At 40.0% G+C, this 13,570-nt stretch overlaps 1 protein-coding gene across 5 annotated transcripts in view; it reads left to right on the top strand.

Moving 5' to 3' along the window:
- BMPER (BMP binding endothelial regulator) overlaps window positions 1-13,570 on the top strand; it is a 156,121-nt gene that overhangs the window by 83,217 nt on the left and 59,334 nt on the right. For all 5 annotated transcript variants that reach the window (XM_071804833.1, XM_071804832.1, XM_065832611.2 and 2 more), the window contains 2 exons: window positions 383-487; window positions 6,216-6,261. In XM_071804833.1, the coding sequence (XP_071660934.1) occupies window positions 383-487; window positions 6,216-6,261 (151 nt within the window). The remainder of the gene's footprint in view (window positions 1-382; window positions 488-6,215; window positions 6,262-13,570) is intronic.

Here is a 13,570-nt window from a genome sequence, read left to right as displayed (position 1 = left end):
GACGTTGCTCAACCCAATGAATCAGATTTTTCTAATTATGTGAGCTTAAATGAAAATTTGTGGTAGGTGTGATCGTATCTGACACATACTGGAGAGAAAACAATGCAAATAATCAAGACACTGATGAAAAATGCAAATGTGATTTGGTTAGCCTTGCAAAAAAATGGGTTTCTTACCTAGAGGGCCAAAGGGAAGAAAATCCTGCTGAATTTGGTCTTTGTCTTTAATCCAACTAGCCATGGACAGACACCTCAAAATAATTTAGACTAAACAGTGACACAATGCCAACAGGGAAAGTCATCCTTTCTTGTGCAATGATACATTGCTGAAATAGCTTTCTGTTGCCACCCCAGCTGATACTATATCATGTTCCCTCTTCCAGGATGGAGAGATGTGGTCCTCTGTGAACTGTACCATCTGTGCTTGTGTGAAAGGCAAGACAGAGTGTCGCAAGAAACAGTGCATTCCAGTCAGCAGCTGTCCTCATGTGAGTTTTTTTAAAGAACAGAGCTTTCTTCTCTCTCTTTTTTTTTTTCTTTTCCTGCACCATTGTATTTTTCAGTGTTTCTTGGAAGTGTGTCCATGGCAGTGGGGCATGCAGATTGGAAAGAAGGGGTCCTCTGGCATATTGATTTAGGCTGGCATTCCACAAATGTGCTGCTGCTACCCTGAATATGGGCTTCTATCCTCTGGCCTTGCTCTGAAGACTTTGCTTCTCCTCGTCCCTCTAACTTTCTCTGTCCCAAATATCTGCACTGGAACATCTCTTTCACGTATATTTAAAGCTTTATAAAGCAGTGAGATGACTATGTTAATCTTCTAAGAGCATGCATGTTGTTAAAGCAAGCCACAGGAGGTGGTTGTATTTGCATTTCTCAGTGCATGTGAGGCTTAATACTTAATTGAAAATTAGGCAAAGGAAAGCAAATAATTTCAATCAATCAAGCCATGCCACTTTCTCTAAGGGTATAGCCTGAGTATTTTTTATTTGAAAGTCTGAACTGAACCCAAAGAGCAGTGTAATTGTAACTTTACTTAATTGCTTCAAATTTTAGCATTACTTGAAACTTCAAGCTGAAGTCAGCCTTTGTTTCTTGGATTTCTGTCACTGACAAATTATTTTGTTTTAATGGCTCAAGCTTTCAGAAGAGGGAGCTCTAAATAACACCTCTTGTAGGGGCAGATCTTTGAACAGAACTGCAGAAGCAAGAGCCAAGTCGTTAGCATCACACCTTCTCAGTGTTTCCTTCTCCATCCTGGAAGCCAGTGGGGAAAATATGAGTCACAGACACCTAGGTATAAAATTTTAAATGACAAACTCTAGTTTGTAAAACTTTAAACGTGTGAACTTTTGACAGCCAGAAGTGGTGGTAGAATAGAGAGCCTGTACCTTGGCGCTCCGGGTTCTGCTGTGACAGTGGGCTGCAAGAGCAATCCTTGCATCCTCAGAAGAGGTGATGTCCTTTTCCTGTCACTCTGGCGCTCACTGCAGAGGGCAGTTCTCCTGTTAATGGGCCTCACGGGAGGTGTTGCATACATCTTCGACAGTGTGAACAAATGGAGCCGCTCTTCTGGGAAATAGATGAGGCTCATGACAATCAGGTTTGCTCCCTTCAGATCATTCACAGTGTAAGCAGGAGGTGAGAGCTTGGACCCTTCAGGTCTCTTCAAATTCTTTGTTGGCTGAGAACCTGCTGTGCACTGCATCTTGTTTATATTTTCCCTGTGCTGACACATTTCAAATGTTTAAGATGCTTTTGAGATCAAATAACTAATATAGCTTAATAATAGATCTTAAGTGAAATACATCATTTCAGCAGTACCAATATATAAATTTAAGCATTGAGATGATCAGTTGAAGTGGCTTCTAAAATGAAAACAGAGGTGGGTAAAAATTCAACATCCTCAGTCCTGCGGTAGTGTAACTGACTGACTGACAAATCTGTTCAGCACTGCTACACATTCTGCTCCAAGTTTAATGTGAAGTCCTAAACTGCCCTAGACCTCCAAGCTGAGTCTTCAGACAAGGTCCAGCTCCTTAGGGCTGAAAAGACCAACTTTGTTACCCTGCAGCACATTCCCTCCAGTATCTAACCAGTCAGCCTGTTCCCTGCCTTAATATGGAGTATACAGCAAGCTGCATACAAACCCACCCTCCTCCACAGGTACACATTACACTTCTACTCTTCCACGCTAAATTGGACGAACAAATAGGACAAAGAATGTAAAATCTAGAGTGAGATTAATTTTCCTATTCCAAGTGGGCACCAACTAATTTTAAAGAAAATAATGTATGCTAATGGATTGAAATATTTTACTTTTCATCTATGTTCCACTCTCTTTGATGAGATATTCTATCACAAATCTATAAACATTAATTAAACACACCACATTATTCAAGATAAAGATGTATTAGTGATTCTGACGCTGTAGGTCTGGATATCATGCACACAGTTATGCTGCTACCTCTGCAAACTGTAGAGGTGTTTTCTCTCTTCACAATGTTTCCAGCAGTAAGCAGTCTCTCCTGACTATTGAAGACTGCTATTTAGTGTCCTTTAGGGTGTCAGGCCACATAAAGTTATCTCATTAAAATTATGTTATGATGCACACCACTGAGTGTGAAAGGATTGAAAATTCACAAGGAACTTACAATATTATTCCTTGACTTAGATGCTTTACCCTGCAGTCTTAATGCTCTTTACATGATTTGTGGGTTTTTTTTGGTGATGGAATATTATTTAGTTCATCAACATAGATTTTGGCCAATTATTTCTTGAAAGAATAAGTTTTAAAGAGGTGATTCTACAGAAACTTCCAATACCATGCAGCTATGTGTATTATTCAATGTGTTGGTGGCAGGGTGACATATGTTTGAAGACTGTTTCTGCTGTTTCTTTCATTTTCTTCATAAGGCTGTTTATCCAGTTTCTTTTGTTTTCTTTTTGGCACATTTAAGCCTCTATCAGTAATATCAGGAACTGTCTTTCTTAGCTTCTTTTCATCTGCAGTGGAGGCAATTCATCTCACAAATTTAATCCCTCCTGTCATATATATAGTAAAATCAGTCCTCCTTGGGCTTCTAGTGAGCCCTGTGGCTTGTGGTTTCTGTTTCTCTCTTTCTGACCACTGTCTCCACATAGATATTTCCTCTCTTGGTTACCTGGCCTGCAAGGTGTGCTACACACTGGGCCCCATCCAGCAAAGCTATTAAGCATGTGTCCTGTCCTGCTGAAGTCAGTGGGCCTTCCATGTGTGCTTAGACTTAAACACATGCTTAAATACTTTATAGAAAGGGAGTAGTCTCAACACTTGGCAAGGCTGAGTTTCAGAGATCCTTTAGACCAGGGGTGTCAAACTCATTTTCACCAGGGGTCACATCAGCCTGGCGGTTGCCTTCAAAGGACCCAATGTAATTTTAGGACTGTATAAATGTAACTAGTAGTAACAAGTAGTTACATTTATACAGTCCTAAAATTACATTGGACCCTTTGAACGCAACCTCTTGCCTCATGCCATCTCCTTTCCATTACCCATCCTTGTAATTTTCCACCTTGCCTCCTCTCCTTATGCTTTGGTATTCACTACTAACAATGTGATCCTGTCATAACGGTCAGTGGTCATGGACACGTCTCTTTCTGTACTGCTAGAGGAGAGCCTGGTGAATTTTACAGCATACAGCCTTTTCTGAGCTCCAAGGCTGTGCAAAAGTTAATAGAATTAAATTCACGGCATGTGAAGACATTTGCAGAGTTCGATTCTGTGGGTAAATTTTGAACCCGTGAACTTCAAGTGAGTTGAAAATTTATTCAGAACACGTTCTCCCATCTCTACCACAGACTGCATTTAATGTTATACACATCTGTTATTATTACAAACAAAAAGTTGCTGTTTTTACTCTAGTGCCAAATGAGGCACAAAAAAACAACAGCTGTTGCTATTGCACAACCAAACAACCCCCTTCCCCTCCGCAATTAGTCTTGCCTTGAAAAAATAGAAAATAAAAACCTCAGACATAAAATTGAAAACCTCATAAAAAAAGAAGAAAAGTCCCAGAAAAGAAATAGACTCAAATGTGGTCTGCTTATAAATATTCATAGGGAAAAATGGGATCACATCACTTAGCCCACTCCTAAGGGAACCCTCAATGCTAACGAACTCTTGCAGCACATGTTAGCAATAATGGGTTTCCTTATTCTACAAGACAAAAACAGGATCTCGGGCCAACATGGTGGCTCAAGTAACCAGCCTCAGCAGGCTGCCTTGGAGATTCCAATTTCACTTGAATTCTTGCCACTTTCAGCTTGGCTGATGATTTCAACTCTTTTACTGAAACGGAAAGGTAAAGCTGTTCAGTGCGGTGTGTGGCATTCAGCTGCACATCTTCCATTCATACAGATAAGTGTTGTCCAGCTCCCTATTTCTATGAAGTTTTAATGGTTCCTCCTTTAAGGAGTTTTCTCCTAACAGGTGCTTGAGGTGTCTCCCTGTTGCAGCCTGGTCCTCAGTTATTCTCTTTGCTCTAGGCCCTGGTGGTCTGAGCATTGCCCACACTACCAGTGAAACTCTGACACAGCCCTTTTCTCAAGTCCAGATGTGCCTCAAGTCTGTTCACACACAGATGCACGTTCAAGGACAAGCTTACACTGACTTGTATGCCCTGCGAATGCTGAGCCCAAGCACACTCATCACCAAGCTCTCGTTCATGCCATCTGGGTACATCAAGCATTAGCAGGACGGAGTGTGCTCCGCTCCAGTCTGCCGCCAGATACTAAGAGTTCATTTCTCCCCATGCACGTTGTCGAAGCTTGGCAGAAAGCAAGGCAGACAGCAATAGGGCTTGCTGTGTATGCTTGCTTCCCTGCTCTCTGCGTAGACCTACCACCTATTTCTTGTCTGTTTTCATGAGTTTTTTTGCACTGTTGAGTATGTTGAGTGGACAGAATAGCTCAGCTCTGTTTGCTTGCTCTTGCTGGCTGCTCATTGCTCACCCGCCTGGTGGGTAACAGGAGCAGTGGTCCCGCAAAGGGGACTTTCTCTATGTTCACCTGTTGGGGAGCAGCACAGCTCCATATGCATATTCCTTCCCTGTATGGGAATGCAGGTGAGCTCCAATATCACCATAAGTGTTGCCAGTTTTTGCTTGGAAAACACATTGTTCAGTCTGAAAATTTCCAGGCTTATCCTCTAGCTTGACAGCTAGCTTTAGGAAATTTAAGTAAAATCAGATAGAGCATCCTTTAATTGGATGAAGAACTGAAAAGGACCATGATTGTACCTACACAGAGGCATGCCTTCTGCTTCTAACCAGCCTTTTATAAGACACAGCCATAACAAAAATTGACCTGAGCAGAGTGATAAAGACTTGAAACTTTTGTCCATATTACTATGACTAGACCAAAGCATTTGCTTTTAGACATTGCACATCCTTGGATGCATGCCAATTTACCTCACTGGGGAGACTAAACCATGATTGGTAATATGATTTGGTGAGAGATACCACAAGATTTAGCCATGAAAGAAATCTGGCCAAACTAGATCTCTATCAGTGCTTCCCTTCCCTTCCCTTCCCTTCCCTTCCCTTCCCTTCCCTTCCCTTCCCTTCCCTTCCCTTCCCTTCCCTTCCCTTCCCTTCCCTTCCCTTCCCTTCCCTTCCCTTCCCTTCCCTTCCCTTCCCTTCCCTTCCCTTCCCTTCCCTTCCCTTCCCTTCCCTTCCCTTCCCTTCCCTTCCCTTCCCTTCCCTTCCCTTCCCTTCCCTTCCCTTCCCTTCCCTTCCCTTCCCTTCCCTTCTGTGAGGGGAGTGTGGGAGTGGGTGTGGAGCAGATCGCCTCTGTGTGGTGACTAAAAGGGTGTGTGTATGAAATGTATTGTATATATTTTGGCGGGGGGGGTGGGAAGTTAGCAATCTTGTTAACCCAGTGACTAGTCTGCTTTAGATATCTGTGAATACCCGAGTCCAAAATTCTCTCACAATCCCTCTAAAGAGAAAAGTGGCAACAGATAACCCTTTTAGTATTTCGTTTCTTATAAGACTGCCAGGAAGCTCTTTGAATAGTTCTGTCTGGTTTTAGCACCTGATATTTGAAGCTGTAACCAGGGCATTGAGTTCAAGCACAACTTGAACAATTTTCAAAGGCTTATCCAGGCTTACAACATAACACAGTCATTGCTCCAAAAACTCTTTCATTAAATCAGCCTGTCTTTCTCCCAATTAGGGTAAAATCCTGAACAGAAAAGGATGCTGTCCTATTTGCACTGAAAGTAAGTCCTTTCTTCATTCTATAAATTCTTTTTTATTCTTTCAGAGAAAATAAATATAAGTATGTTTGCTTTTCTGCCTTCTTTTTAAAGGGGGCTGAAGGGCAAGTGATTATTGCTGGCCACAGATTTTACCTCCTATGTAATTGTAAATTTAAAATAAAATGCCTGGGTATTTTATTTTTATTTTATTTCCTTTTTTCGAAATGACACTATTTTCGTCAAATCTGAGGTGCTGCTTTTTGAAGGATGTAGCTGGCCTGTGAAATTTGTAGGTAATAAAACAAGCAATTTAATAGAGTTGTAACTTTTAGGTCTGGGTACCTTTTATACCTGTAAAAAATGGCCCAGGTATGTGTATGTATAATCCAACACAGATGATTTGTGAGAGTTAAAGAAAGGTGTGCAGAAATCTGAGACCCAGTCTGGGACAGCAGTGGAAAGTACAATAGAAAGCTGTCCTTCAGCCATAACCTTTTTATCCCTTTACTCTTCACTTCAGGAATGATCATCCTATGATATTATTTGTGTTCTCTCCTAGTCAGCAAACACACAAAGACTTATCTTTAAGCTTGTCCTATTGAAGCCAGCAGGGAGACCTATCTTCACTGAAGTTAACAGGATATAGTTACATATTTCCTTCACAACATGTTTAAGTATTTTACCAAATACAAACAGACTGCTAAAATGGGGTTTTATGATTTATAGGAAGGCTTCAGAGAGAAGGAACAGGTTTTTAAGGAGAGTGTTAACTATTTTTTTCTCTAAAATCAAATTGGTTTTGCTGATCAACTCAATTCTGGTTGTGCTTGGTTTGCACAAACTCCATATGTGAAATACCTGCTTTTCCACTCCGCAGCTCAATTGTTTTGTAATGTAACATTTTGAAAAAATAAATCTAGTTTATGAGTCTTTCAGTATCAAAATGAAAATGCAAGTGGGAACCTCAAAAACACTTGAAATAATACAGAGCAGAGGGAGAAATTAAAAAGGATTCAACTGACCAACAATTGATTTCATGTCAGCTCAGTTTCAAGGTAGATGAGGTTTGCGTAGACCTCTGCTCAAACATGACATGTCATTAGTGTAATGAATTTACTGATCTCCGTCTTGCCTCTGTTCTCATGTTTCAATCTCATTTAACCTTTCTCATGTATTCACTTGTAACATGAGAGGGGGGAGGAACAGAATGGGACCAGCCATTCTCTCAAGGCATTGGAGACCCTCTACTGTAGGGGGTTAAAAAGAAGAGAGTACAGTGACTCCTTCAGCAATGCTGCCAGGGAATGATGACTTGTGATAAATGTTTCATGGGAGAAGGAGGCAATAAATAGATTTCTTCAAAGTAAAAAATAACTCATCTAGGAACCAGGTTGCTGAAAGAGTCAGAACTTCGTGGTGAGATAAGAAGGGAATGGTTATGACTCTAACACACGTGAAAGCAAGGGCAGGCCATTGTTGCTTGTCCTCCTGCCAATGCAGATCTGTAAAAAAACTGACTTCATCTTCCCAGTAACCTCCTTCTAGGTGCGGGCAGGCTGCTCTTAGGTGTCCTTGAAGCCTTTAGAATAAACAACCTTATTCCCTTGGCCTTTTCTTTTGGATCCTGTCTGCATTGCAGTGGCTGTACATGCAGCTGGGAGGCTCAAAGCCCTGGCCCACAGTGGTGTGTTTTTCTGTTTCACATGAAACAGAGGGGTGTTTTGCTATGGACCCATTTAGTATTTGGAGGAGAGCTGATGCTAAGCTGATTCTAAACTTCTATGATTAATAGGCCATTCCCATCTTTTATCAGGTAACGTAATCAAAGAACCTAAATACCCACTGCCATAGAGCAGTGGTGGCCATTAGTGTTTTAACAGTTGCCATTTGCAAGGAACTACTTCCACCTTTGAGCCAGAAGTGCTGTAAATCTCATCAAGACATAAGACAAGCAAAAGGCATGAGGATTTCAGTGATGATTGCTATCTCAGATAGTAGTTAGAAACTTTGTTAATTCAGCTAATTTCTGGTGAGATAAGATGTACATGCACAGCCCTTTCACTCACCCACCCACTCATGTTGATCCTCTCGCCACATATTAACACACCAGACATTTCTGGCGGTCGAGCAGATATTAATTTTCCAAAGTAAAAACAACATAGGAGGTACAAGAACGTACTGTACACAGGAGAGCTTTCAGTACAGTTTAAATGCAGCCAATTTCTATGAAGTGGATCAAAAACAGTCACGTTGTTAAAGGATACACTTTAGACAGAAAAAAAACAATCAAAGGATTATTTTCAAAGCAGTTTGTTGCAGAGAGAAAAAGTACCTCATCTGCAAAAGGGCTGGAGAGTCTCTTTTGTCTACTGTTGCTGAAGTTAACTATGGTTAGTTTTGGCATGTTGCTGTTTAAGGTCCATGGCTGGTGTACAGTTATCACTAATAAAACACAGTGGTCATACCAGTGGAAAATTCAACAGTTTAGTTTATCCTGCTGTAAAAATGTAATGAAATGTACTCTTTTGGGCTTGATTTAGAAAAATCACCACTGACGTCAGTTCCATAAATTAGTAATCCTATGTTAGACCAAGGTCATTTTCCTATTAAAAAAAGAAAACACTAAACCTGAGTTCAAATAACACTGACAGACTGCTCTCAACTCCAGGCGAAGATGGGAATTTGCAGTGGGGGTTAAATCTTAGTTCTTGACATAGAAGAATTGATAGGCCTTTCTGAAATTACAGCATGCAGTAAGAAAGCTTTCTACTGCAACTATGTAAATATACTTTAATAATGATCAATAATCCTAACACAGTCTTACCCAAGTCATTGTGAGGTTTTATGGGTGAATTTTTTTCAAAGTGGACAGCAGTCATCTAGGTGTAGCAATACACGTGATTAATTTTGCAGTAAAGGTGTCTTTTGGGGCAGAAAATTTAATTCATCACAAATCATTCTGCAGGTTTTAAAATTGACTAAATGACCAAGGGAGTTAACCAAATGCAAGGGCATTTGAACCCAGCCTTAGGAATAGGAGGTTGGTACTTTCTACTGTTTCTGTGTCCTTTTAATGTGTTTTTTATAGAAATACTGAAAAATGCTGACTCTTCAAAGCAAAGGAAAAAAAAGGAAGAAAAAAGGTGGGATTATGCATTGTAGATAGCTGTGAGGGCAGAGTGTGGGACTGAAGGATCACATAGGCCTCTGCTGGTCTCATTTCTTCTGTTATTTCCTTGCTGTGGGGAAATAACAAAAAGACTGCAATTGTTTATTCATACTGGAATGCTGTTCGTGATTTACCTCCTCAGCTATTTCAGCCATGATGGTCTACTGTATAAATATGTATTTGGACAAATTGGAATAGCTGTTTTATTTATGAAATAGACCATAAAGACTCCTGTGGAGTTTTTGACACCACACCTTGTAATGTGTATGATATCAAGCTGCACTATGCAGCAGTTATGAGGAAAGTACTCTATGGCTATGCATTTTTTTACAGAAAAGCTAATGAAATTCTATTATGCGTGTTCTGTAGCTAGTTTTCAAAAGTTAATAATGTGTTCTGTTTGATTTAGGGCTTAATTCAGCATATGGGCTAATTGCATTCAAAGTCTCATTTTATTTTTAAAAAGCTGAGATCTTTTTGAATTACAGATGTGCAACCAGAACACCCTTAACTGGTAAACTTGTATTTTTTCCTCTCTCTCCTTACTTAGAAAGTGTCCAAACCAATTTTAGTTATAATTTAAAGTGTATTTTTCTTGGCCACTCTTAACTAGCTACAAGCCCAGAAGAGTGTGACCAGACATCTGGACATCTTGGACTTCAATTGACTGCTCTGATCTCCTGAAAAAATAAAACAAGCTATTCCACGAGCACCAGAGCTAACAAAGCCTGGTTTCCTATGGATTTGTGTCCCATTTCCTTTATATCCCAACAAATAATAAACCCAGCTAGAGACAATATATCCTGTGGCTGCTCTGGTGCACTAATTGCCCAGCCAATATGCTCACGCTTTCTAGCTGGTCAGGATGTGTGTGCGAACTGTCTTTCTGGCCTCCACCAAGCAGTATGTATATATATATATTACCTTTCTAGATGGTTTAAATACTGTCTCGGGAGTGGGGGGCATTGGGTGGGAGGCAGAAAGGTACTTTGTGACAACCACTTATTTCAATAAGTGGTTTTTACCTTTGCTCAGCATACTACTACTAGAAAGTCTTTCAGACTTTTAGACTTTTATCCCTCTGTTTTGGCTAAAACAGGTTGTGATTTCATAAACCTTTTTTTTTTTTTTCCCCTCCTTACGAGAGTACATTCAAACTTAAGGAATGCTAAAATGTTCTTTTCTTTGTTATTGCTTTTTCAGCTTCATTTTTCGTACAGATAAATTTGTTTTCAAAAATGGTGCTCCTTGGCCACAGTTACCTTCCCCATTACCTTTTCTTATTTCATTTGAAGTGGATGCATGACTTGTAAATGCAAGGGAAGCGTGCCAAGAGTTCTATAGTATTCATTTTATAAGCTAAAGAAAATTATTATTAGTTTGCAAGTAAGCTGTAGAACCTTAGGTAGGAGCTGAGCAAACTGCATGAATCATGCATGTAGTTTAAGACTGTCAAATGTAAAAGCGTGAAGTCCACATTTAGTTGCCTAAAAAACAAATGTGAAAACTGCTGCGCTCCCAGAAGCCTTTGTGTAAGCCAGAAGATTTGAATACTGATTTGGGAGCCTAACTGCAGGATTTCCAAAAGAGGTTTAGTGGTGTTTGCAGCCAGTTCCCAATAATGTTTAATCAGAGTTGAGTGCCTAAGGTACTTTGAGAATTGCAGCCTCCTGAACATAGGTCTGGGGCTCTCCTTTGAAAAATCCGTGTTTTTCAGGGACTGAGAAGGAATTGGTATATTTGCCTTCATGTGCATGTGTAGATGAACAAAAGAAGAACTCAAAGGTCATGAATGACAGGTTCAAAACAAGCAAGAGGCAATGGTCTTTCATGTACTTTGCCCAAGGATGTTGTGGATGCTAGAAACATTTTTGGATTCAAGGGTAGACTGGACACACTCGCAGAAAATAAGTCTATCAAAGGTTGCTAAATAAAGAGAAACCATGTCTAGCTCAGGAAATCCCTAAGTTGAAAATAGATGGAGGCTAGCAGAGTCTTAGGGGAAGTATTTTGTATATTGTATGTAATTGTCCTTTTTAAACTCCACCAACAGCTGATAGAGACAAGAAGTATCCGCAACGAGCTGGGAACAATTTACTGTAGGTCATCCATGACCCTATGCCTTGCTAGCACAAGCTAGCAAAATTCATATGCCAGTGGTCTGGGGAACTTGGCTTTGGCAATGCAGCAACACTTCTCCATTATGTCCAAATAGAGGTGCAAGTCACACACAATCCTAATAGAGAACTGGTGCTTCCAATAGATTTCAAAAACAGTCAAGAAGGAAGACTTGTTTGTTTCAGAAGCGGAAAGAAAAAGGGGGGGAAGGCGGGAAAGGAAGCAAACCATAAAATGTTATGTGATTGAAACTCTCCCAAAAGGGAATAAACAGCAGCCCAAAATCTAAAAATGGCAGGAACTCTTTTCATGTTGCCTGTCTTTTGCAGTCTTGTTACACCCAGTATTTAAGGTTTATTTCCAGGCCAACCAGTTCTTCTCACTGGCAGTGCCTTAGTCATCACACACTCTCTTGCAGGGTGTGGATTTTTTTTTTCTTACACCCACGATTTTAGCAAACCTTTCAAGAATGTTTTACACAGTGATATCAGAGAATCAATTATTTGGGCTGGTTTTAGGTAGATTTTCCTTCCCCCATTTCCTTGGTTATTAAAGAAAACAGTGAAGTTTGGATCAGACATTCAGCTATCCAGTCCAAAATATATTCTTTTTTATTTTAACTGCATTGCATCAAGTTGACATATGATGTGACACGATGTAACATAACATAAAACAACATTACTGTGCATAACACATTGGAAATTAAAAATAAATATTTCCTTTGGATCCCATTGGTACTATCAATTTTACTTGCATATCTCTGAATTATGTTTGGTCCTCTTATGCCTTGCCTCTTAGCTCCTTGCTTAGGTGAAGAACCAGCCTCTGCCTCCCAATATGTTAGTTAGTGACGTGTATAATATGTCTATGTTCTTGGCCTCTAGAAAGGCAGACAAAAACCAGTTCTCTCCTCTGAAATCTTCACTGAGCAGGTAACAAAAATGTATCTCAATATTCATCATGAGGGTTATTACATACGTACATAAGGAAATCAGAAACATGTTAGTATGATTTAGTAATGGTAAAGTCAGATGGTCTCCATGTAAAATATACAGATTTTTTTTCCCATTGGTAAAAATCACATTGGTGATTAAAAATAATCTGGTTCCTTCCAATTTGTGGAGAATCAATTAACCTTTTTACGGACTGTGGAAAACAGTTAATAATATCTTCATTGTTATCAAGGAGAAAATGAGACTCTTAGAATTGCACATTTTTAAAAGCACTCTCTTAAGCGTCTTGCTTTTTGAGCTCTGCTAGAAGTCCATTGTGCCTGATTTCCAGAGGTGTTGATCAAGTGTAGTTCATTTTGACCTTCTAATGGAACTGTCAACTTGATGTCCTTGAGAAATCAAAACTTTTGGTCCCTATTTGCCCAACGTAGTAAACAGGCATAATAATGGTGCCAAGACTAGTTTCTGGCTTAGCTAAAGAAGCATGCATGTGGCAAGTTAGGGGTAAAGAACAAATCTCCCAGGTACCAGCTTGGTAATGAGACTGCACCATGCAGCAAGGGGAACTAGGCTTAGATTTCAGGAAGACCTTGCTCACAGTGAGGAGAGCTGAGCACTGGAACAGGTTGCCAGATGCAGCTGTGTAGTTGGTGTTACTACTGCTTTTTAAGAGCAGGTCAGATAAACGTCTGTCAGGAATAACATCGGTACAGGTGATTCTGCATTACAGCCAGAGAAGGAAAAGGTTATGTCTCCTGGGGTCCCCTTTAGCCTCATTCTCTGCATCTCCATGTAGATATCCTTGGATACTCTTTAACAACAGCTAGAAAAACACCAGAAATGTCATATCTGCTTTAACATAGCACTCTGCCTAGGCCAAAAAACCTTGCTGAGAAAGGTGTATTGCATAGTCAGAGTTGTATTGCACTCCATGGCAGAAATTCCCTTCCTGTTCTCTATAACATCCATGTTCCCTTCTTTTTTGTGGGTTTGAATTTGCTTTATTTTAGCTGCCTTTTCAAGTGAGCCATTGTTAGTTGGATAATTTTTTTTTTTTCAGTGAATAAATTGTATTCTCTGTTACTCTCCC

Source organism: Patagioenas fasciata, chromosome 2 (genome assembly GCF_037038585.1).
Source record: "Patagioenas fasciata isolate bPatFas1 chromosome 2, bPatFas1.hap1, whole genome shotgun sequence".
NCBI lineage: Eukaryota > Metazoa > Chordata > Aves > Columbiformes > Columbidae > Patagioenas > Patagioenas fasciata.
This window is presented reverse-complemented; position numbering and strand designations above follow the sequence as displayed.